At 41.9% G+C, this 25,485-nt stretch overlaps 4 protein-coding genes across 5 annotated transcripts in view; 1 reads left to right on the forward strand and 3 right to left on the reverse strand.

Moving 5' to 3' along the window:
* The window catches only part of TRAPPC3L (trafficking protein particle complex subunit 3L), a 42,698-nt gene extending 34,344 nt beyond the window's left edge, over window positions 1–8,354 (forward strand). For both annotated transcript variants that reach the window (XM_054021465.1, XM_054021466.1), the window contains exons 4-5: window positions 6,109–6,294; window positions 7,446–8,354. In XM_054021465.1, the coding sequence (XP_053877440.1) occupies window positions 6,109–6,294; window positions 7,446–7,565 (306 nt within the window). In that variant the 3' untranslated portion in view covers window positions 7,566–8,354. The remainder of the gene's footprint in view (window positions 1–6,108; window positions 6,295–7,445) is intronic.
* LOC128833519 (calcium homeostasis modulator protein 5-like) lies at window positions 194–5,421 on the reverse strand. Its single transcript, XM_054021464.1, has 2 exons — window positions 4,820–5,421; window positions 194–1,206 (listed from the first exon to the last, which is right to left on the reverse strand). Exons 1-2 carry the CDS (start codon window positions 5,357–5,359, stop codon window positions 817–819), a joined length of 930 nt encoding a protein of 309 aa, XP_053877439.1. The 5' UTR covers window positions 5,360–5,421; the 3' UTR covers window positions 194–816.
* Window positions 8,355–8,728: 374 nt separating the features above from the next.
* Window positions 8,729–12,378, reverse strand: LOC128833518 (calcium homeostasis modulator protein 5-like). Its single transcript, XM_054021463.1, has 2 exons — window positions 11,839–12,378; window positions 8,729–10,471 (listed from the first exon to the last, which is right to left on the reverse strand). The coding sequence occupies exons 1-2, from the start codon at window positions 12,376–12,378 to the stop codon at window positions 10,079–10,081; spliced, it is 933 nt and encodes a 310-aa protein (XP_053877438.1). The 3' UTR covers window positions 8,729–10,078.
* An 8,435-nt stretch (window positions 12,379–20,813) lies between these two features.
* LOC128834959 (calcium homeostasis modulator protein 6-like) lies at window positions 20,814–23,999 on the reverse strand. Its single transcript, XM_054024188.1, has 2 exons — window positions 23,490–23,999; window positions 20,814–21,504 (listed from the first exon to the last, which is right to left on the reverse strand). The coding sequence occupies exons 1-2, from the start codon at window positions 23,997–23,999 to the stop codon at window positions 21,085–21,087; spliced, it is 930 nt and encodes a 309-aa protein (XP_053880163.1). The 3' UTR covers window positions 20,814–21,084.
* Window positions 24,000–25,485: the final 1,486 nt, after the last annotated feature.

Genomic DNA, 25,485 nt, shown 5'->3' on the forward strand with positions numbered 1-25,485 from the left:
TTTCCACTGGACCAAGGCCAACAACAGACAAGATTCTACATTCCTGCACCAGTGACATGTTTAAGTCCCAACATTGCAGAACCCTCCAGAAGCAGAAATGGGAGCTTTCTAGCATTACAAAGGAAGGATTCCCAGATTTCCAATGGGAGAAAAAATAATGACAATGCATTATTTAAATTAAATAGCCACCTTATGATATTTTCTTTATTTAAATGATATGGCATGCTATATGTTGTATACAAAGAACTATTGCATTTGTTGACATTGAACAAATCATCTAATCAAAATCTGTGCTGAATTCTTTATAGTGTTGGGGCCTGATCCAAAGCCCACTGAAGTCAACTGAAAGATTCCCTTTGACTTCAGTGAGGTTTGGATTAGGAGTCTGAAGCACAGAAGAACTTTCTTTCCACCTTTCTTGAGCAAGCATATAGTTGGGAATGATGGTGTGCCGTGACAGTTTTAGTATGGCATGATGCAACAACTCATTTGCATGCCGTAGGCAGTCCAAAATGGCATCCTCCATGCAGTATGACCTCACATATATGGTATGTGCAAGGTCACGCTGTGCAGAGGATGCCATTTTGGGGCTGGACCGGAATCATCCCACAGGTTGGATTTGGGCTGCCAGTTGAATGGCGCACAGCCGGTTGGGCATGCAATGTGTGTGTTACACTCATAGATGGCATGCCACTGGTTGGGAGAGAAATAAAGAATGGAGAAAGAGAGGCCACTATCAGCAAAATATAAAGATTAAAACTGTTAAAATTAAATCACATTAGCAAAATATTTAAAAAGGCTGAACATGGCTATTAGCTATACTATTCCCCGCCCATCTACAAAGTCCAGCATTGTCTCTCTTTCCTCAATGATGTCTTTCTTGCCATCTTCGACCAGTCTATGAAGGGTGCTGTAGTGCTGCTCACTGCTGTTGAAAGAGTAGAGTTGAGAAGCGTCTTCCCAGGCCCGGAAGGTTGGCATTGGAAAGGCATCTGGTTCTTTGTTCTCAAAAAAGCTCGTCAGGTTTCGTTCACTGAGTTTGGTAGCATATAGCTGGAAAAGTTGTTCCAGTTGTTCTCTCTCCTTCTCTATGTAGATCCTCCAGAACTTCATTTGAAGGTGGCTGATTTTAGATTGACACCTGGCACAACAGGTGGTTAACAGAGACAAAAGAGCTGTAGTGACTATGATGCACCATCCTAGAACCTGGAAAAGAAAATAAACAGGCCATGCACGTCAAAAAAACCTGAATCTAAATTTCACTTAGATCAGGAATAACTGAGTCACAGTTCTTTGTGTTGAGGATACAGTTTTCTTTTCCCAGCCACAGTGTGGATCTCTTAGCCATAAGTGTAGATCAATATTGCATATTTCTTTTTATTCATTTTGTACCCAAAACTCCCACTGATGTCAACAGGAGTTCTGTATTTGGAGCAAAAACAATAAAATATGCCATAAGTGAGGATCAAGAATACTGAATACCCTACATTTTGTATTTTAGAATCATAGAATATCAGGGTTGGAAGGGACCTCAAGAGGTCATCTAGTCCAACCCCCTGCTCAAAGCAGGACTTTTTTGCCACAGATTTGTGTGGTTTTTATTTGTATATTATTTATTTGTATTACTGTTGTGCCTAGAGGTCCCTACTGAGATAAGGGTTTCATTGAGAAAAGTGCTGTACATGGACATAGTAAGAGACAGTCCTTGCCTCAAACAACTTACAGTCTAAATAGAGAAGACAGATAAAGGGTGGGAGAAAGGAACTGTTTTACCAGTGGGGAACTGACACACAGAACGATGAAGTGACTTGTCAACAATTACAGGAAGTGAATCCAGATCATCCAAGTCCACTGCCTTAACCACAAGACCATCCTGTGTCTTTTATAGTTTTCTTAATTGACTGGTAGAAAACCCAAGAAAAGTCAAAATGATCAGCCAAAGCATTTTAAAAATGCACAGCTTGAGTTTAAAAATGAAGCTTCCTTCCAGCAGGAATGGTGTCTTATTTATATAAATCCGTCTCGCCAAATAGGTTAGAGAAGATGATATCAAGGTCTCAGCTGCGCAGATTCATCACAGAAAGATATAAGTGTATAATATGTTTGAAATTGCTCAGTATGTTTCTTCACACCAAGGAAAATGTAGGTAGGTAGAAGAGGGTAAATTGGCACTCGAACTGGGTGGGTAACCGCTTTCCTGTCCCATGAGAATTTTTGAGATTTCAAAAAGTGATCCACCAGCCCACACAAACATACCCCAGCTTTTCCAAATTGAAATGCTCAGCTGACAGAATTCCATTGTGCAAAAATGTGTGTTTTCATACATTTGAAGACCTCAAATGTTGCTGTAAAATGGAATTATCATTCTCCAGAGAGCTCTAATAGTGATGATATGGAGATCTGGAACCTGTCATGTACAAATAATTACCAGGTAAAATCTGTATTTACCTGAGAGAAATATACAAACAATTTACTCATAGAAATGTGTGAAACAGAGAATCATAGAATTATAGAATATCAGGGTTGGAAGGGACCTCAGGAGGCCATCTAGTCCAACCCCCTGCTCAAAGCAGGACCAGCCAGGACTTTATCAAGCCTGACCTTAAAAACCTCTAAGGAAGGAGATTCCACCACCTCCCTAGGTAACCCATTCCAGTGCTTCACAACCCTCCTAGTGAAAATTTTTTTCCTAATATCCAACCTAAACCTTCCCCACTGCAACTTGAGACCATTGCTCCTTGTTCTGTCATCTGCTACCACTGAGATCAGTCTAGATCCATCCTCTTTGGAACCCCCTTTCAGGTAGTTGAAAGCAGCTATCAAATCCCCCCTCATTCTTCTCTTCTGCAGACTAAACAATCCCAGTTCCCTCAACCTCTCCTCATAAGTCATGTGCTCCAGCCCCCTAATCATTTTTGTTGTCCTCCGCTGGATTCTTTCCAATTTTTCCACGTTCTTCTTGTAGTGTGGGGCCCAAAACTAGACACAGTACTCCAGATGAGGCCTCACCAATGTCGAATAGAGGGGAATGATCGCGTCCTTCGATGAACCAGAATGCTGATGAACCATTTGTTTTTTTATGGACTAAAAAATTTGAGGGGAGGTGTTTAAAGAACAGCCTCGTTTTGCTTATTTTCAAATCATGCTTGTGCTAGCTGGCAGAATTTGTGACATGAACTTTTCCCCATATAATCCATCCTTTTAGCACTTCAGTGCTCCCATCTGACATGGGGAACTCTGTGCTTCTATGATCTAGCTGCTCATGCACAATTAGCTAGCCAGATGACTTTCACTGTTTCCCACATACGCAACTTAAGACCAATAGACACACATCCAAGCTTCAGAGGGGTAGCCGTGCTAGTCTGAATCTGTAAAAAGCAACAGAGGATCCTGTGGCACCTTTAAGGCTAGGTCTACACTACCCGCCTGAATCGGCGGGTAGAAATCGATCTCTCGAGGATCGAATTATCGCGTCTCATCGGGACACGACAATCGATCCCCGAATCGACGCGCTTACTCCACCAGCGGAGGTAGGAGTAAGCGCCGCCGACGGGGAGCCGCGGAGGTCGATTTTGCCGCCGTCCTCACAGCGGGGTATGTCGGCTCTGATACGTCGAATTCAGCTACGCTATTCGCGTAGCTGAATTTGCGTATCTTAAATCGACACCCACCCCCATAGTGAAGACCTGCCCTAAGACTAACAGAAGTATTGAAGCATAAGCTTTCGTGGGTGAATGCCCACTTCATCAGACGCAAGACTGATGAAGTGGGCATTCACCCACGAAAGCTTATGCTCCAATACTTCTGTTAGTCTTAAAGGTGCCACAGGACCCTCTGTTGCTTTTTACAACCAAGCTTTTAATTCTAATTTTCTGGACACTGATTTTTGTGAACAATAAAATAATCCCTGCACTGTTTGTAACCCATATATTGCAGGATTCTTCCAGTGCATGAGGACCTGAAAATTAAACTGTCTCCAGCATTGGCAACTGTTATAGATTGATGTGACTGTTGTATGATGATAATTTTCTGACTCTGCAGGATATTTCTTCTGCTTAGGATGCAGTAACGTGGGATGCATCTTTCACTCATTTCCTTTCTCTTTTTAATTTCTTTAGTTCTTTTTCGCTGAGTTTCCTTATATCACAAAGCAATGAACAAATATAAAATAGAATTGTGGGATATAAGTGAGTAATATGGCTTTACCTTTGTATGTTTTTTGTTCTTTCATTGTAACTATTATAGTTCTATTTTCCTTCATATAATAAAAACACTTCGTATAAAAGTGAAACTAACTAGTCCATTTTTATTATCTGAGATGAGAGAAATGCAAAATGAAATAAGCCTTATAAACTGTTCACAGGAAATCAGCTGTTTAAAAATAGTTTTGGTTTTAATAATCTAAGATGCTATTTGTAACAGAGTTAAAAATCTGTAATTGATTTTTTTAAAAATCTGATAGTATCCCCCCTTTTTTAACTTTTTAATTACTTTTTAATTACTTCAGCCTTCTCTAGCAATGCAATATATTCTTCTCCCAAGAGTCACTCTCTTCCACTAAAGAAACAAACTTTCTGATTCCAATTTTCTTACTCGTGTTGATTTCAGTGATCTACTTGAGAAGTAAGACATTACTCAACTTGAGCAAGTGTAGAGAATCTGCCCCTCACCAATTCTATATTGTTTTGTTGCACAGTACAGGCATTCTGATTTTAAATGACTATGTTAGCACCTGATGTTAGGATCTCGTGCTGATAAATCAAAGGAATAATACAAAACTTTATTCTAAATAACAAAGCAGTTATTCTGTATTTCTTACCTGAGACTGTGCTTGAAGTGTCAGTTTTAATTCTTCACTCTCTGAAGAGGACATGGTGGTTTTGCCACAAGCTACTTTGTTCAGCTCTTCCCAGCACCTGACAGATTTGTTATTGCAGAGCGTGTTTAAGTACCCTGGATATTTCAAACCACTCATGGCACATTCATAAAAAGTTCCATTGAGCAAAGCCACAGAAAGCCACATCACAGGAGCTATCAGAACATTTAAGGTGATTTGTCCAAAGATATAAAAGAAACTGCAGCTGTTCCCTTTGGGGAATATTTTCCTGGGATTCAGACAGCAGCCTGTGAAAAGTTTCCACATCCTGCTATTCATGAAATACCCAATAACTAGCAACACCCAGGCTGGGGCAAAGAGAAATACCAAACCATAGATGAAGTTTTCATTGCTGCAGGGACACTTGAAAGCAACAAGAGAAAATAAACGTTCACTTCCCACTGTCAGTAGAGCCATAAAACTGTAACCAATGGCAGTTTTCCGATTAATAAGGAATTTCAGAATGGTCTGGATACCGTCCATGTTTGATGTCCACAAAAGAGACAAAAATGAGGCTTTGTTTATTGTGCAGCAGTTTATAGCAATGTATGAGGGAGGAGCTCTTGAGAAGAAAAATACCCAGCTAGAGTCTGGTTTAGTGCAGCCTAGATAAAGTGATGATGTCATTGTAGATCCTTCCTCACAAATATATGGGACTAGCTACTGGCAAAGCAGATTTTGCATATCTACAGTATTAATCTGTATTGTAACCTGCAATATAGACAATGCTCTGTTGTCAAATAAAATCACAATTTCAGTTATCATTCCTGTTATTTGACTGTAGCTTCACATGAGAAGGAAACAGAAATACATACGTGATGATCATGGGAATTCTTGAGCGATGATCATCAATGTTTACAGAAATATACTTAAAAGTCCTGGACCCGATTTGGATCTCACATATATTAGCGTAAATGAAGTGTGACTCTGCTGAAGCCAGTGGAGTGACCCCAGAGTAAAACCACTGTATGTGGAGGGAATCAGTGCCCCCCCCCTTATATTATTTGGAATCCAATATAGGTCCAGATTCTCTGCTGTGTCTAGCTTATGTGGGGTACAGCAGAGTGGGAAGCTGTCAGGGAGCCAGTCATAGCTCCCTGATTCTCTGTCTGGCCTCAGCCCTTACTTCTATTCTCATTGGTAAACCGAACAATAGAATGTAGCATCTAAAAGGTTCTAGCCTGTTTTACACACAAATAGTTTCAAGTGGCACATTTTTTGTCCCTTTACAGGTTGCTTTCAAGATGTACCTTGGGGTTACCCCTAGTGTGAGCTGCAGTAACACAGCAGAAAATGAATTCTTCCTAATGCTGGACAAGAACCCTTTAGTGGACTTTGTGGAGGAGCTCCCAGCAGGACGATGTTCACTTTGCTACTGTAACCTCCTGTGTGGTGTTATTAGAGGAGCCCTGGAAATGGTAAAGAACTGAACACTGAATTTTCTTATCTCTGTTGTTACCTATAGATATAGGAAAGTGGAACCACTGGATAAGTAAATGTAATATCACTTATAAATATTTAATCTCAGTATCAGACTTAGGCTGGGTCTACACTACCCGCCAGAATCGGCGGGGATCGATTCATCGCGTCCCGTTGGGACGCGACAATCGATCCCCAAATCGACGCTCTTACTCCACCAGCGGAGGTGGGAGTAAGCGCCGTCGACGGGAAGCCGCAGAGGTCGATTTTGCCGCAGTCCCTACAGCGGGGTAAGTCGGCTGCGATACGTCGAATTCAGCTACGCTATTTGCGTAGCTGAATTTGCGTATCTTAAATCGAACCCTCCCCCCATAGTGTAGATGTAGCCTTAGCAATAGCAACTCCTGCACCCCACCAAATATACCAAGTGAAATTCTGCTCTCAGTTTACACCACAGTAAATTCAGAATTACTCTCTCAAAATAAATGGAGTTGCTCCATTGTCACACTGGTGAAACAGAAGAATTTGGCTCAGTATAATAATAGAATTAAGTTATGGTACATCAAAGAACATTATCTATTTTATTTTCAAATCTCAGCTTTTACAAAAGCTGAAACAGAACAAGTCATAACTCACATCATTTTGAACTTGCAGGGCCAAATTCAACTCTGGTATCACTTTATTGAAGACAGTAGAACTGCACCACGGATGAATTTTGTCCACAATCTTCTTTCCTACAAACAATATCTAATTTGCCACACAATATATATTTCCTAGGTACTATAAGAATACAGTTTTGTGTACAGGGCTGTAAATCAATCTCAAGATTCTGATATCCTTTTATAAGGGTATTAATGGAAGTGTTATCATCTCACTATGGGGGGAAATTTGAGATCACAATGAAGCTCATTTGTTTTATGTTTTATGTCCTCAGATAAAAGCAAAACACCATTCTGACATTAAGTACTACTAACCAAAATACTGGCTTATTGTTAGCAGAATGAAATTTGTATACATGCCTCAATTCATAAGAAGGCTATATTTTTAAGGCTCTTTATAGAATTCCGTTATAGTGAAACTTTAGAAAGAGGCCCCTCTTGTGGTGGGAAAAATTACTTTAAATGAAGTGACCTGGCCTGTTTCTCTCCAGGTTCACTTAGCAGCAGAAGTTACCTTCGTTCAAGACAGACTGAAGGGTGACGATGTGACGGAAATAGGAATTACATTTTTAAAGAAGCTCGAAGACAAAAAGCACAAAAGAAAGAAGTGAAGCTGATAGAAGGAATCCTGTCTAACTTACAGTTTGCCCATTTTTACCTATTTAGGAAGAAAATCCATATGGTGGCAATGGCTTCATTGATTCAGGTACAGTTACATCTTAGAGTGGTAAAGACAGTCAGAGCATATACTCAAAATGTACTGTCACCACCTTGCAGAATTCAACATACATTCTTAAAAAGGACCAGTCCTTTACTCCTTTCACAGGGAAAATCCCATTGATTTCATCAGAAGTGTGTGACTGGGCCCCAAATCTCTATCCTAATTCCTGTTCTTTTTCATTAGAAATGTGATTGTATTTTCCAGTTTGCTCATTAGTGATGCTTCAAAGACATAAAGAACTATGTTTGTATTGATATGCTTTTCATTCTAGCCCTTATGATTGTGAACAAGACATTGTTTTGCTATAAATTGTGCAGTTTCTCCTTCCAATGCATCTTCCTTTGTTTCACTTGTGACTACGGTTTTTCCTTCATTTTGCCCAATCTGCTCCCACTGAAATCAAACAGAGATGTGATTACACTGGGATCAGGTTTTCTGTAGGTAAACATGACAACATGCAGTTTTGTTCAGGTGCATATAGCAGACCTGGAGAATTTTTCTAAATAATGGAATATGGATGCTGTTTGAGACTAAGCACCTTGTGCAGCTTTAACTTGCGTGTTCTTCTTCAGAATATATAGATTGTTAGCAAACTGAAAAAGCATGATGTAATATAATGCACAGTCATCTTAAATATGAGCTTCACCCAAGCAAACTGTAATAAAACATGCAAACACTATTGTGTCACCAATTCTTCTCTGTCGAGGTACTTACATGGCCCACATCACGTCAGTTTCTGAGTACCTCGCAATCTTTACTTGATTTTATCCTCACAAAATCCTAGTGAGGTGTGGAGGTACTGACCCCATTTTACAGATGGGAAATTGAGGCACAGGGTAGATTAAGTGTTTTACCAAAGTAACACAGGAAATCTGTGGCAGAGCTTGGAATTTAGCCCAGGTCTTCAGTCCTGGTCCATTGGCCTACCCACTAGACCATCCTTTCTTAGCCTCCCTCTGGGAGCCAGAATTCCCTATTTTTATTACAATGCAAAATAATCAATATTAATGAATCAATACAAATGCTGCCCATAGTAAACATATGACCTGTTACTGAAACCCTTGTCCTTCATCTCCCTTTCCTGCCTTCTTTTGTCTGTTAGGTTCCAATCCTGCAAAGTGATGTGAATGGGTCGATCTTTATGTTTGTGCAGGGCCCTGGACTTAAATGGCAGGGACTATTGGTGACATCCTGACCACACTGAAGTCAATGGGAGTTTTGCCACCGACTTAAATGGGGCCAAGATTTCATGTCATGTCACCAAATCTTCTAAAATTGTTAGAAATGACCAAGCTTGTGTTTGCTGTAGGGCTCAATGTAGGAAAGTAAGGAGCTTCCACTTTACGCCTTGATTCAGCAAAACACTCAATTACTAGTGTATCCCCACTGAAGTTCTTCCCCATCAACTTATTCACAGTACATTTCAAAAAGCCAGTACACACACACACACACACTTTGGTTTCAGTTTTCATTTTTTCCCTCATTACACAGAATACGTCCATTATGTGCTAAGGCAGGACAAAGCAAAGCACAAAAAATATTGATGCATAATTAAAAAAAGAGAAAAGTATCCATTCGAGTTCACATTTCATAAAGGATGACATTCTTCTTTGTGCTGAGGGTCAGCTCAAAGCCTGTACATTGATTAATTTAGTGGGACTTAAGTGGTGCAGAGCTTAGGTCTCATGTAGAGTGTGAAAAAAATATTTACAGGTTCAAAAGAGGGAAAAGGCCATTTCCTTTAAAAATCCCAGAGTATCAAAATTCAGCTAACCCCAGTCTGCTGGTTCCTCAGCCCAGTGAATTCAATGGAATATTTGCCATGGACATCAGTGGTGAAGGATCAAGCCCAATGTACACTGACTGCTCCACACTTACAACACTTTAACTCCTTTCAAGATGTATGCAGAAGCATACAAGGTAGGTAACAAAGGACAGCACATTCAAATTAGTAAGCGCTGGTCTCAGTACCAAGCATAACGAAGCTGAACAGTATCAAATTCTACTGTTTCACTGGTTTTCTTTCTGTTGCATACCCAATTCTAGGAAAGAAGAACAATGACAGAATTTCATTTATGCAAAACAGGAACAGTAAGGGTGTATTTGTTTTGTGTAAATAACATGAGCAAAGTAGACACATATGAGAGAAGAGGGACTATTGGGAAGCTATTTGGTTAGTCTGTGTGGGACAATGTATCTCATGGAACTACATTGAGTCCTGGGTTTTGCTATTAGAGCTCGGAAGACATTTGCCATCTTGCCTGAGGAGGTGCTATAGAAGTTTGGTGAGAGAGAGAAATTATGGCAGCAAACAGGTCATTACCAGAAAAACAGAAATGAAGAATGAAAAGTGAAAAATGTAGTGAGTTAACAAATTATAATGCTAATAAAAGCTGACATTAGCTAAACTGTTTCTCCTTCACCTAAGTTTACCATTGTATCTTGTGTCTCATTGGAATCATTTTCTTTCGTGCTGTCTTCCACTAGTTTATGGAGTGTGCTGAAGATCTGCTGGTTAATGTTGAAAGAGTCCAAAGCAGAAGCTTCTTCCCAGGCCCGGAAACTTGGCATGGGAAAGGGCTCCGGTTTCTTATTCTCAAAAAAGCTTTTCAGGTTTCTTTTGCTCAATTTGGTGGCATAGTCCTCAAAATATTTTTCAAATTGTTCCTTCTCCTTCTCAGTGTAGATCTTCCAAAACCTCTTTTGGAGATGGCTGGTATTAGATTGGCAGTGACCATAACAAGTGATCAACAAAGACAGAAAAGCAGCAGTAACTATCACACACCACCCTACGACCTGTTAAAGAAAGGATAATTTGATATTGAAGCACAAAAGAAAGGCTACAATAAAAAAGCTGATTGGAAACTCAAATTAGATTGAGAATAACTAGTGTTATTCTGGTTCTTACGGTTGCATTGAGACTGTGTTCTTTAAATGCTCAGTATAAAAACCTTGAAAAGTGATAATAAAATACAAGATTTTGAAAATAAAGTGATCCACCAAGTGTCAATTCTATTCACAAGCTGAGGCCCTGAATTCCTAAGGACTGTCACTAGAGGCAGAGATTAAATTGGATGTCATTTTCAGGATCATATGATCTACACAGCTATGTAAAAATTATTTTTTTGTATACTGCACCTTTACATTTTGAACAGCTCTAACCAAAAATTACGTCTCAGCACTTTAAAAATACGGATTATGGACTTGATCTACAGCCCACTGAAGTCAATAGAAAGACTCCCATTGACTTTAATGGGCTTTGGATCAGGCCCTATTAGTATAAATCCAGAATACATGTAATAAATCTTACTGTCTGAAGTATTAATGAATGTTTATGACACACTATTATATATTTTAGAATGATTATTGTATGTATACATGAACTAACTGAATGTTTGTCTACATTACTAAATGGTTGAAAGTGAAGTACACAATTTAAAATGATTGCTGGGGTACTTCATATCTTGCTATAAAAAAAGAGAAAGTCTAAATGAGGCCTATTCAAAGGAATGAGCCCTCTAACAAGGTACAAATATGTTTTTTTTCCTAATTTTAAACTCAATGAAGCTTTATTCCAAAAGAATTGTCTCCTGGTGTTTAACATTGTTGTTCTACTGTTGCCTTCAGGGTCAGCCCAAGACTTGCACAAATCCTGGAGGCCATACACTTTGGAGGAGCCTTGTTGTATTATGAACTCCCCTAAAAAATGAACAACCACTGTCCCAAAACCCTTCAAGATGAACGGAAGGAGCTTTTCCCTTCCCAATCTTCGAAACCCTGCCTACCATTCCTTTACTTTGATTAAACCTTTTGCTCAGCCCTCTTCCCAGAAACATCAAGCAACCTGAATTCTCTAGCCACATTGCTAAAATTCTCCCACCTCCCTCTGTTGGCAAATATCCTATCAAGCCCTTCTGAGCTGCCAAACCCTTCCACACCTTGGTGTGCTATGCTGCTTACAGAAATCTGCCTGAGGCACTGGATATTTCACTTCTCAGACACTCCCACAAAACACAGTCTGAATCCTGCTTGCATTGCAATGAAATATATATTTTAATTTTTTTAAAATTATAGTTAAACTCTCGGGACACTTGATTTTAGGGCCTCATGATAAAAAAAAAAAGGACAACACAAAGCATGATTGAATTAAAATGATATCTTACCTGAGATTCCGCTTGAAGTGTTAGTAGGATCTCCTCAGTCTCCCAAGAGGACAGGGAAGTTTGGCCACATGCTACTTTGGGAAGGTCTTCCAAGCACTTGTTGGATTTATTGTGGCAAAGCATCTCCAGGTACTTCAGATTTTTTGAGCCACTCATGGCACATTCATAAAAAGTCCCATTGAGCAAAACCACAGAAAGCCACATCACGGGGGCTACAAGAGCCTTTAAGGTGATCTGGCCAAAGGCATGAAAAAAATGGCAGCTCTTCCCTTTGGGAAATAGTTTCCTGGGGTTCACACAACAGCCTGTGAACAGCTGCCAGGTACTGCCATTCAGTGCAAACCCAACAAATAGTAGTACCAAGGCTGGGACAAAGAGATACACCAGCCCATAGGTGTAGTTTTTGTTGCTGCAAGGACACTTAAAAGCAGAAAGAGAAAATAAATGCTCACTTCCCACTGTTAGCAGTCCCATCAAACTGTAACCAATTGCTTTCTTTTGGCTACTGAGGAATTTGAAAACTGTTTGGGAGATACCCATGTTTGAACTATGAACCCCACAAAACAGGAGAAAAGTGAGGCATCATCAGTGGGACAAGTGCTATTTCTAGCACTTGTTTGGGTGGAGCTTTCTATTAAGGAAAAAAACAAGTCTCTCTGGTTTGGGGCAGCTCAGATGAAGTGAACAGTCATTCGTCATCATTAATAAATCTTTCTTCAAATGGCACACAAACAGCGGGCTCTTCCTTAGTCAGTGGGCAAATAGACCAATCCTGCCCCAGGCTCAGTTTTGTCCTGTGCAATTTATAGTTGTCCACTAGTTCTGGCTATTTCCTTTGGATCACACTGAGCTTAGTGACTATGGAGAAGTTGTATTTGTCATAGAATATTTTTCTCATTTAAAATAGCTATGAAATAATAAATAATAATTAATAGAAAACCTGGTAGTTGAAATGACCCCTTCTGCAATGGAGTCTTCTACTCACCACTCGGCTGCCCCTCCTCGTAGCTCATCTGGGGAGTTAGCTCACTACTGTTCACACCCCAATCAGCCCGTTGCCTCAGTCACTTGCTCTGCAGCATCTCTCTCCCTAGTCAGGAGCTGCAGCGTCTCTCCTTCCTGGCTTAGCCCTCTGGCCATGTCACAATCATCCTCTGTTTCCAGGGTCTCATCAGAATCTCTTTCCACAAAGTCTCAGGCAGACTCCATATCCATGCACAAACTGTGCCACTCGTGCAGTGGCTGGTAGGGGAACCTAGACCCAACTTCTACTCTGGGTTCCAGTCCAAGGACCCTCAAACCAGCAGTTCAGATCTATACTTTCTTAGACTTTGCTGCTCCTTCCCTGGACCGCTTCTTACACTGCCCTTTTTTCAGGCTTCTAGTCTCCATCTTGTACCAGAGTGTATGACTTCAGGCTCACCTCACTGCCACCCCCCTCCATCCTCAGCTCCTAGGCTTTATAGAAGCCCCCCTGCCTGTTCCTGCCCAGGGAAGCTTCATTCTCAATTACTATCATTGTCCCTTAGCGCCCCAGCAGGTGCAGCCTATGGCTAGTTGGTCTCTCTTAACTCCTTTAGCACTAGTGTGGGGTGAACATCCCATCACACCCTCCCAGTCTTGCATTGATCCTGAATGTATGACCACTACAAAATTTTCATTTAACCATCATGCTGTGAATGTGTGCTGTGTATCACACAAACACAAACGGTGCTGACATTTTATCACACGTAAGACACATCCTGATGATATGGCAGAAGGACGCTATGACAGAATGGAGAATTTTTGGGTGACATGACTTTGACCTCCCCGACAGACATGTGACAGGATTGTTACTACTATTATTATCGACTGTCTACTTTAATCCCTAGAGTTGTAGCTGTTACAGCCTCGTAGGTCTGGATACTTCAGTGCTCAGCCTGACACCTCCACTTTGCTCAGTCGTCCAAGTGATTTTTTTCAGGCATGAAAGTCCTGTCCACACACGCGCTTGAAGCTGAGTTTGAAATTATAGTTGTAAAACAGCTTGTGCTCACAGTCTGTGAAGTTACATGGTGTGTTAGAGCAGTGCTCAGAAACCACTCTACAGGGTATCTATCCTAAAGACTATCCCCTCCTCTTCTCTCCTATTTAGCATCCTAGCTCCACCTTCTGGACATCAGCCATTGTACTATTTCAGTGGTGACGGAGGCAGGTTTGGGGCTAACTTATTTATTTAACCAACAATAAGAAATAACTTTCAAGTGAAGCATAATGCTGCTGCTGCTGTATGCTCTGCCTCTGTCTCTGCAAGGTCCCTGTCTGAGGGTCAGTCTAAGAAAGTCAATGGAATGGGCTTGTCTTCAGTACCACTGTCATGCTGTCTGGAGTAGCTCACAACTGAGAGAGCCAAGCTCGGGTCATACTGTCAGACAATAGGGCAAACACCCAAACTGGTGGTATATTCTATCATTTGATTTCACCAAGCCAGTAACCACTGTTCCCTCCTGGATCACTATAGCAGTCTTACCATGGAGTCACAAAGAGTCCTGCTTAGGCTCTCCAGTGCATCTTTCCATCTAGCCAAACTGGACTAGGTGATGAAAAGTTATTAAAAGCAAGAATCACCACTCATTAGGTTGCTTCCAACCCCCTAGGGCCAGTCACTTACCCCAGGTCAATGGATACTCTTGACCTCTCACCAAAGACAATGTTGTAGTCAATTTCTCTAGTAAACTAACTAAAGATTTATTAGCTAAGAAAAAGAAATGAGAATTATTGAGAGGTTAAAGCAGGTAAAATACATTACAGGTGAGTGAGAATTTGTAAATCAAAATGATTAGCAGAGGTGTAGTAATCTGTTGGTTTTCCATAAATCTGTCAGGACTAGCAGCTTTGGGGATCTCTGTCTTGTATCTGGAACACCCCCTGAAAGTGTCCAAACAGCTCAGAGATACAGAATCACTCCCAGAGTTCATTCTTATAACTGTCTTCCCCAGAAAGCAGTCTGTCATGTGTTCCCATTATATCAAGGGTCTGTAGATTTCCCATTGCTGAACGCAACGACCCATGCTTTTAAATTAGAATGCTTGTCATTTACAGTTCAAAGGCTTCAATCCTGGTTGTAGGGCAATTCGATTACAGAGATTACATTTAATTCAATTACATACACAATGCATTTAGCTACAGCCATCCAGGCAATCTTTCATTAGTTTTCCTGAACAATAAAATAGCTGGAAACAATCCTTCATTAGTTTTCATGCAGTTTTACACATTAAGTAAATTCTCATCTAAACACTAATACATCCTTTGATCTAGGGTTAATTAAGTACAGGGATATATATATATATATATATATATATATATAATGTAAACTGTAATGTAATAAAATCCAACAGGTTATAGATAAATGAAGACAATACCATCACATTTCCTTTGAATTATGTTAACACACAAGTGAATTGGCCTGATCACATTACAATGCCTTTTGACACTCCTTTGATTTCTCTTAACATGCAAGTGAATTAGCTTGGTCTGAGCTGGCAATCTGTTAGACAGCATCACAACAACATTACTCTTTTTGAAGTGAAGAATCAAGTGAGCTGATGTCCAGAGCACTCTCCTTCTGTAAGCTGGCTCTCTCCATTGTTGGTATGTCTCATTTTATACCACAGGGAACAAAGTTCCTCACACCAACACACAGAAATGTCTGAACGTTTAGTCTCTCCGCATGCATAAATAATGATACGTTGTGCTTACATATTGCCTTTCATCCAAGGATTTCAAAGCACTTTTTAAGCAATCATTAATAATCTTTATCAACCGCATGGGATCCATATAGTTATGTGAGATAGGTACAGTTAATTCCTCCAGTTATAATGATGGGGAAAACTGTCCTACTTTAACAATGGGGACAAAGGAGCTAAATCACCTACCCCCAGGTCACTGACAAGACCCAGTAAGGGAACCTAAGAGCTTTGATTCTTATTTATTATTATTTGTATTGCAGTATAGTTTGGAAGCCCCAGTCTGTGATTGTGTGAGGCCCCATATACACATATAACCAAAAGGCAGTTCTTGCCCCAGTGATCTTACAACTTGAGTATTAAAATGAGAATCTAGGTAAGACAAGACAACTTACTGTAATTTTGTGTTCTAACCACTCCATTCCTCAGAAACACAGAGGAAAATCAGTGCACATCATCACTGAAATATCTGCACCCTATTAAAAGGGAAGATTAGTCTGTGAAACTACATACCAGTGTCAAACACAATTGGTTGTTTCCTGCAACATTTAGGGATATGTGGCAAGCATATCCTTATAGTGTTGGAACACAGCCAGAGGTTTGTTCCGTGTGTGAGGCACAGGAATACATTACTTCATTTATGAGAAAAAGCATGATATGACTTACCCGCCTGATGTATGAAATTACTTATCTTCAGCCCATGTTCTTTGTATGCTCACAGTTCTAAAGGACCGGGCTGCCTCAAACCTACCAGCGCCCCTGACTTCCTACCCCAACTGTGCTCTGCTTCGCCTCCACAGCTGGAAAGATATTGAGGGAGCTAGAAGGCTTTTCTCAGCCAGGCCTTGCCCCATGAGCTGCCAGTGCTTCCCCTTCCTTGCAATGTTCCTCTGGAGGTTGGGAGCCTCAAATTCCACAAATGTTTCTAAGCCAGCAACAGATATTTCTTGTATCCACAATGAATATCAGTTCCCTTTTATATACATGCTACTGTCCTCTGCAAGTCAGTTTGGTGGCAATAGCATATGTTCTTTGATGCCATGTGACTGGTTCTCGATCAAGACAGGAAAAATAGCCACTGGGTTACTCAATATTATCGATTTCCATTTGTTTTCATAATGAATTGCTTCCCCTTCTCTTTGCCCATCCAGAGCAGTTATAAGAAAAGTATGTGTCACTTTCATAGACATGTGATTGTTATTACCCAGGGCACCGTCTACATTCAAAATTATAGAGTCATTGTAGCACCGTAGGCGACCGCCTAGGTCGCCTAATGGGTTGCGCCAGCCCTGGGCGTTAGGCACCTATGCTGTTAATAAGAAGCCTGGAGTAGGAGGCAGGAGGAGGACCCAGTAGTTAGGATACATGGCTGAGGTTTGGGAGACCCTCAGTTCAAGTTCCCCCTTTACTTGAGGGGTAGAAGGGATTTGAACAGGGTCTGTTACCTCACAGTGAGTGCTCTTGCTTCTGGGCTATGGGATATTCTCATGTGGAACTTCCCTCAGTCTCTCCCATTCAAGTTGTTGCATTCTAATTAAAGAGTCACTGAAGTGGGCAGGGCTGGCTCCAGCTTTCTTGCCACCCCAAGCGGCAAAGTGAAAAAAAGAAAAGGAAAGAAAAGGAAAGCCGATCGGCAGCACTTCGGCAGCAGCTCAATCACACTGCTTCATTCTTCAGCGGCAATTCAGCGGCGGATCCTTCGCTTCCTCAGTCCCTCTCTTCCTCTTCAGTGGCAGCACAAAGAGTAAGAGAGGGACTGAGGGATTCACTGCTGAATTGCCACCGAAGACCCGGACGTGCCGCCCCTTTCCATTGGCCGCCCCAAGCACCTGCTTCCTTCGCTGGTGCCTGGAGCCAGCCCTGGGAGCGGAGGCACTGGATCCTGTGTCTGCCACCTGATCACCCTACCACTAGGCTACAGAGTCATTCTCACGCGTGTGCTCCCTCTCTCTGGTCACAATGACACTTTAACTCTTCCCCCTGCTGTTTTGTGTGAACTCACCTGAGGGCCCTAATCCAGTTGGCTTGCTCAGAGGCTGCCTACTGGATTGGGCCCCACCCAGGATGACATAGGTGGACTAATGCCTATCTTCCCCAGTTTGTGAATTGGTCTGTGGGTTAGAGGGTTTAGGCAGAAGATAGGCATCCAGGTGCCTAGAGGCAGGCAGCAGTGTGCATACTCAGAGGCAGAAACATAGGTGACCAGGGAACTTTTATTGCAAAAACTTAGGCATCAAGTGAGTTTAGGCCTCTACAGAGTTCAGTGGGAGTTTTGTGCATCGCAGTGGACCCAAAACTGAGGCTCAGGGGCCTAAAATGGACTCAGGCACCTAACTCATTTTGTGCATTCAGACCTTAGTGACAGATTCTTGGGCAGCATGATACTAGCAGTGCAGCAACTTAGTAGACTATGTTGCAATCTCTGACCAACTCAGACTGCAGTAAAAGCGAACTGAAGTTACCATAAAGGAAGCTTTTAGTTTCATTATTATGGTACGGTTCTCCTCGTACAAATAATAATGCTCACATATTTCAGTCCAGCCAACCAAACTCTGGGCCATCATTTAGAGCAGTGGTTCTTAACCTTTACTGCAGCCTGCACCCCTTTGGTTCTCAAAATATGTTCTCACACCCCTTATCAAACATCAAAATATGTTCTCGCACCCCTTAAACCTAGATATATTTTTCTTTGTATATTACAGTAATTGTTAAAAAATGTATATTGTTAATAAATACATAGGTCTGATGAAACAAAGTAGTTGTACTTACGTGCCTGTGCTTAATTTGTGTTTTCGATGATTTACCTTCTAAAAAAATCTGGCATGTCTTGCACCCCCAGAAAAGGAATCTCGCACCCCCAGGGGTGCTTGCACCCCAGGTTAAGAACACTGATTTAGAGTTATTAGTTATTGAACATTCACAACATACTTGGCACTACATATTATTTGAAGGGATGACCCTTTCCTAGATAGCTCGCAGACTAAAGACAGACACAGACACAGGTTAGTCCACAGCTTGCTTGAAGTTATCCTTCAAGAGGCATTTTCATGTCACTTCATTAGTAAACTAGGCTATATATTCAGATTCATGCTCAGTATTTTCCTGCCTTCCTTTTATTCATAGATTCATAGATTATAGGACTGGAAAGGACCTCGAGAGGTCATTGAGTCCAGTCCCCTGCCCTCATGGCAGGACCAAATACTGTCTAGACCATCCCTGATAGACATTCATCTAACCTACTCTTAAATATCTCCAGAGATGGAGATTTCACAACCTCCCTAGGCAATTTATTCCAGTGTTTAACCACCCAGACAGTTAGGAACTTTTTCCTAATGTCCAACCTAAACCTCCCCTGGTGCAGTTTAAGCCCATTGCTTCTTGTTCTATCCTTAGAGGCTAAGGTGAACAAGTTTTCTCCCTCTTCCTTATGACATCCTTTTAGATACCTGAAAACTGCTATCATGTCCCCTCTCAGTCTTCTCTTTTCCAAACTAAACAAACCCAGTTCTTTCAGCCTTCCTTCATAGGTCATGTTCTCAAGACCTTTAATCATTCTTGTTGCTCTTCTCTGAACCCTCTCCAATTTCTCCACATCTTTCTTGAAATGCGGTGCCCAGAACTGGACACAATACTCCAGTTGAGACCTAACCAGCGCAGAGTAGAGCGGAAGAATGACTCTTGCTCACAACACACCTGTTAATGCATCCTAGGATCATGTTTGCTTTTTTTGCAACAGCATCACACTGTTGACTCATATTTAGCTTGTGGTCCACTATAACCCCTAGACCCCTTTCTGCCATACTCCTTCTAGATAGTGTCTTCCCATTCAGTATGTGTGAAACTGATTGTTCCTTCCTAAGTGGAGCACTTTGCATTTGTCTTTGTTAAACTTCATCCTGTTTACCTCAGACCATTTCTCCAATTTGTCCAGATCATTTTGAATTATGACCCTATCCTCCAAAGCACTTGCAATTCCTCCCACTTTGGTATCATCTGCAAACTTAATAAGCGTACTTTCTATGCCAATATCTAAGTCGTTGATGAAGATATTGAACAGAGCAGGTCCCAAAACAGACCCCTGCGGAACCCCACTCATTATACCTTTCCAGCAGGATTGGGAACCATTAATAACTACTCTCTTTGGTCTCCGATAAGAACATAAAAACAGCTATACTGGGTCAGACTAATGGTCCATCTAGCCCAGTATCCAGTCTTCCGACAGTGCCCAAGGCCAGGGCTTTCAGTGGGAATGAACAGACCAGACAATCATCAAGTACTCCATCCCCTGTTGCCCATTCCCAGCTTCTGGCAAATAGAGGCTAGGGACACTCTGACCATCTTCAGTAACAGCCACTGATGGCCCTATCCTCCAAAACTTATCTAATTATTTTTTGAACGCCATTACAGTTTTGGCCTTAACAACATTCCATGGCAATAAGTTCCATAGGTTGCCGGTGCGTTGGGTGAAGAAGTACTTCCTTATATTTGTTTAAAACCCGCTGCCGATTAATTTCATTGGGTGACCCATGGTTTTTGTGTTATGTGAAGGGGTAAATAACACTTCCTTATTCACTCTCTCCATGCCAGACATGATTTTATAGACCTCTGTCATATCCATCCTCAATAGTCTCTTTTTTAAGCTGAAAAGTTCCAGTCTTTTTAATGTCTCCTCATATGGAAGCTGTTCCATACCCTTAATCAGTTTTGTTGTCCTTTTCTGTACCTTTTCCAATGCTAATATATCTTTTCTGAGATGGGGCGATGAGAACTGCATGCAGTATTTAAGGTGTGGGTGTACCATGGATTTATACAATAGCATTATGATATTTTCTGTCTTATCTATTGCTTTTCTAATGGCTCCTAACATTCTATTAACTTTTTTTTTGACTGTTGCTGCACAGTAACGGCTCGTATGATCCTCTGTTTCAGTGCTAACAGCAAGCTTCTCAACCGTGATTCATCAGAATGCACCAGCTCAATGATACAAAGACACACTCAACATTCCCTCTTTTTCTGTACGCTTGTGGGGAACTTGCTTATGGCTCAAAGCCTAGAAAGCTACTTCTTAATTTTAAAAATATATAGTATTATTGTTTTTGATGGGCAAGCAATGCCAAGGGTAAAACTTCGGTTTTGCAACACTAATTGCCAAATGTTCTGAGCTGACAGACTAGCTAATGTATATTTGTAGAAGGTGTTTTGTAGTATTTCAAAACAGCACATACACTTATCTTTGGTGTTGGGATTTAAGCTATTTAACATCATAACTAGAAAGAGTCAAGGGGATAAAATATTGTAAAACCGCCATCCAGAAATATCTATTTTACTAAAGGCACTTAAGTAAAAGTAACAAAATTCATTAAAAATAATGCTGCAAACTTTATGGGCCATCTTCTCCTGAAGACTTTGCACATAACTCCCATTGATGTCAACAAGAGATCAGTGCATAGAACGAGACCTTTTTTCTATGGCCATAATTACATAACTGTCCATGCTACAAAAATAGAATTTCTTTCTTTGATTATAATGTCCCCGTTTCATTACAATCAGTGCCATCCACAAATCCTAAAGCCGGAGAAAACACATCTCCTTCAGTAGATCTGATGCTGGTGCCTCTGTTTGCACTAATATATTTGTGTATCATGCTGTAATACTGTCCTTTAGTATTGAAGGCATACAAGGACGAGATCTGCTGCCAGTCTTTGTTGCTGGGAGTCTGAAATGGTTCTGGCTCAGTGGACTCAAAGAAGCACTTCAGGTTCCTTTCCGCCAGTTTGGTTGCATGCTCCTTGGCCTTCCTCTCAAAAACCTCCCGTTCCTTTTCTAAGTAGATTTTCCAGAACCTCAGCTGAAGAAAACTGACTGGAGAACGACAGCGGTTGATGCATGTGACAGCCAGTACTAAAGCCATGATGCTTGCTATCAGTATCCATCCTAGCACCTGGGGGAACATACAGTTGGATCAATGAAGGTTGCAGATGATTAGGAGCATCAAAAGTTCCTGGCTAAGAATATATAATTTAACATTGTTTTAGACAGGAGATCAATAAGTGGACACTGCTTGAAAAGCCCATCACACTGTGCTGTCTGTGGACAATGTACCCCATGTATGTGAACAATCCCAGCAAAGTCTGCTAACCTTCAAGGGCCTGGGATGAGATTTTGGGGTCGGAAGAGAATAATCCTGACTGTGGGTGGGTTCAGGTTTCTATCCAACATTCTGTTGGAAATGGCTGGAAATGCTGACTAGGGGAAACGTTAATAGTGTCCGCTTTCATATAAGACCTCCCACAGATTGAGTCTTACAAGTAAAAAAGCCAGTGTATTTTTATAATATCTAAAGTTGACCATCAAAGAAAAAATGGGTTTGTATCCCTTTTTGCTTTTTAGTTATCTATGAAGACCCGATTAAAAATAATAATAAATAATAAGAGTCTAACCTTTTTTTTTTTTTTTTTTTTTTTTAACCTTAGAACTATCAGGAATAGCCGATCTTATCTCCCCTGGTTTTGCCAGGTTTTTTGCATGGCTCACAAATATGGATTGGGACCTTTCCCATCCCAATCTCTTACTTGAAGGAACAGTGTACTAACTCTTTGACCAATTTTTCAACTCTTTTCTCTGATATGTTTGAGTTAAACAGGTGCTGATAAAAAACAAAGAATGTTAAACTAACTGATTAAAAATCTCTTCCCATCTCAACTAATCAGACTTCAATTACATGGTTTCCCTGATTTCACAAATCTTCTAGTTCTCTAGTCAACCACAGGCCACATCTTCACTAGGGAAAAAAAGTTTGTTCTTAACTTGAGTTAGTTCATTCAAGGTTAAATCCTAGTGAAGACAAGGCAGTCTTTAGTTTTCACACAAGTTGCCTCTGGGGGAGCTGAGTAATTAACTTGAGCTGCTTACTCACGCAAAAAACTACAAATGCCATGTCTACACTAGGATTTTACCTCCAGTTAGCAAACTCCAGTTAAGGATACACCCTTTTTTCTTAGTGAAATCAAAGTCTTATAGTCTACTAGTGAAAAGAGGAGATGATCAAACCTGGATTTCTAATGGAAGAAAACAGGAGAAATTGAAACAAGAACAAACAAAAAAGTCCCAAATCTTTTTAGGCCTCTTTTTTAACATCATAAAGGGGAGTGTGTGTGGGGGGGGGACAAACACATTCTTCCCTTTCAGCTCTCCACAGTCTATAGCTACCTTGCTTTCAGGGAAACAAAAATTAAACCCTATTTCTGGAATATGAGTGTGAAATTGACAGTGATTTCAAACTTGGGGGACACATCCAGACCCTCAATATATCCTTTTTCACATGCTAATTCTCTTCTGTTATTAAAGATTTTAAATAAACACCAGCTTCCTCTTATGTATAGGAACTGAACTTAAAAGTGTTCATGATGTAAAGAGAGGCAAGGAAGTGGAAAAAGAGAAGAGAAATTCACAATACATCTCTTTTGAAAAGGGTAGAAAATCTACGGATGGGAAAGCCCAATTATTTGACATCCAGTCAAGTTCCCTGCCCATGCAGACTTATTCTCAACTTGCCTCAAAGGAAAAGGCATGAACATCGTTAGGAAGCAATCTCCTCAGATTTACAGCAGGCCAAAATGGTAGAAAGCAATATAGACTGCAGTGGGAGATGCAACTAACAATATATTACCTTTCTTTTAGCCGGTTTAGAATATTTTGCTAACTACATAAGTGCAAAAATTTCTTTTTCATATTATAGTCTTGAGGCTGCATCCCTAGGCTATCACATCAGCACAAGTAAGCTGAGGTGGCACCTGTAGGGACAGCACCTACTTTAACTGAACTACTTATGTTGCCCCTCCATCTCTCCAGAAATCACTCCGCGTCCATTGCACCTCCATGGGGCTAAAGCCAATAGGATAAATCAAAGGATGGAAGAGACCATACCTGGGACTGAGCCCGAAGGCTCACAGATGTCTGTGCCTCTTTGGGGAGAGTCCCACCACAGGGTATTCTGGCCACCTGCTCATGGCACTCAGTCCCTCTGCCTTGGCACAGGTGCCTCTGCAACAGGCTGCTCCCACTTACTGCGCACTCATAGAAGTTGGCCCCAAGCAGGGCCACGGCGATCCAGGTGAGTGGGGCCACAGCAGCACTCACCGTCACCAGCCACAGCACCCTAAAGAAGCGCCAGCAGCTCCACTTGCCTGAGGCACAGCAACCAGTGAACAGCCGCCAGGTCCTGACGTTCAGCAGGTAGCCAAGAAGGAAGAGAATCAGAGAAGGCACCAACAGGAAGACAGAGCCATAGAGCATGTTCCAGGAGTTGCAGGGGCATTGGAACGCCACGGCTGAGAAGAGACGCTCGCTGCCCGCGGTCAGCAGGGACACGGCGCTGTAACCGAGCACCTTCTGGTGACTGAGGCAGAAATCCAACACGGTGCGAAACTTCTCCATCTCCTGCCCTGGCTGCTGCACTAAGCCCGGCACCCTTGCCTTTGCCTTTGTCCTTGCCTTAACCTCACTTGGTTATGTGTAGAAAAGGAAGAGGATGTGAGGTGACGTCTCTAGTTCGTACATTCCTCACACACAAATAGAAAGTTTCACTTTCTCCTGGTGTAGCGAAGGTCCAACACAGTGCAAAACTTCTCCATCTCCTGCCCCTGCTGCTGCACTCTGCCTGGCGCCCTTGCCTTTGAGGGGGATGAAACCTCACCTGGTACTATTCCAGTTGAGAGGAGAAATTTGGGATAGCCAAGTATTTCTTTGATGGAATTTTGTGTATTTGCAAAGGATGTACACAGTCCTGTGTCTCTGAATGCAGAAGGAATCAATAATAAAAGGAGCAATTTTTTAGCTTACAGCTCCAAGCTTCTTTAGCAAACACCAGACCCAAAAGGTCTCTCTCCAGCTTTTCCAGGATTATACCTTTATGCTCACAGGACACTGCTCAGCTTTCTTGCTTTACTCTGCATCACTCTCTGTTCTGCTTTTTTACCCACCCACCCCCACCTGTCTCACACACAATGCTCAGTAAAACCCCTCCACCCACTCAGCCCAAACTCCTGGGTGCGTCCACAACCCTCTTTTGTCTTAGGTCCTGGTTAACTCGTCTGACAGGCTCCCTCTTGGGCCTTGCTCTGCTCCCCTTATGAATTAACGCACCAGAAAGCGGCTTGATCTCTGCTGAGGCCCTGGCACAGAGGTGTGCCAGGAAGAAAGGGGTATGACTCATGTGCTGCTGCACTCCAGCAATTCCCAGCTAGCAAGCAGCTCCTGTGGGTCATTCCTGGCTGACCATAGTTCAGAGTAGCCCTGGGCCAGCCCCAAAAACATAGAGGTGCGAACAATGCATCTCTCATCCCCACGCAGCCTTCACATCTTCCCTGGACTACATCTTCTTTTGGGCCTAATCCCTCAGTGGTTTGAGCATTGGCCTGCTAAACCCAGGGTTGTGAGTTCAATCCTTGAGGGGGCCACTTAGGGATCTGGGGCAAAATCAGTACTTGGTCCTGCTAGTGAAGGCAGGGGTCTGGACTTGATGACCTTTCGGGTCCCTTCCAGTTCTATGAGATAGTTATATCTCCATATCTTTATTACAATAAGAGATACTGTTTCTTCCTTCCTACTCAGGGTTGGCCAATTCCTCCTCATTTAAAAGGGCTATTATGCCATAGTCGATGTTAAATTATAGGTAACTGTCAGTGCAGGGTGGGAGTGTGGATGGTGGTCAGTGGCGAAACGGGGTTGAATGGGGGCCAGGGTCCCGGGGGGCAGTCAGGAAAGAGGGGGGGTGGATGGGGCAGCAGGGGGCAGTCAGGGGCATGGGTTCCGGGGGCGGTCAGGGGGCAGGGAGAAGGGGTGGTTGGATGGGGCAGGAGTCCCAGGGGGGCCGTCAGGAATGAGAGGAGGGGTTGGATGGGGCGGCAGGGGTCCGCGGGCA

The sequence above is a fragment of the Malaclemys terrapin genome, chromosome 3 (genome assembly GCF_027887155.1).
Source record: "Malaclemys terrapin pileata isolate rMalTer1 chromosome 3, rMalTer1.hap1, whole genome shotgun sequence".
Classification (NCBI taxonomy): Eukaryota; Metazoa; Chordata; order Testudines; family Emydidae; genus Malaclemys; species Malaclemys terrapin.

What these genes read in the sequence shown, in the direction of transcription:
- LOC128833519 (XM_054021464.1), bottom strand. Translation starts at nt 5,359, where the DNA reads ATGGACGGTATCCAGACCATTCTGAAATTCCTTATTAATCGGAAAACT. An exon ending in CACTTCAAGCACAGTCTCAG is followed by an intron (nt 1,207 to 4,819) that starts GTAAGAAATACA and finishes TTTCTTTTCCAG; the next exon opens with GTTCTAGGATGGTGCATCAT.
- LOC128833518 (XM_054021463.1), bottom strand. Translation starts at nt 12,378, where the DNA reads ATGGGTATCTCCCAAACAGTTTTCAAATTCCTCAGTAGCCAAAAGAAA. An exon ending in CACTTCAAGCGGAATCTCAG is followed by an intron (nt 10,472 to 11,838) that starts GTAAGATATCAT and finishes TTTCTTTAACAG; the next exon opens with GTCGTAGGGTGGTGTGTGAT.
- LOC128834959 (XM_054024188.1), bottom strand. Translation starts at nt 23,999, where the DNA reads ATGGAGAAGTTTCGCACCGTGTTGGATTTCTGCCTCAGTCACCAGAAG. An exon ending in GCCTTCGGGCTCAGTCCCAG is followed by an intron (nt 21,505 to 23,489) that starts GTATGGTCTCTT and finishes ATGTTCCCCCAG; the next exon opens with GTGCTAGGATGGATACTGAT.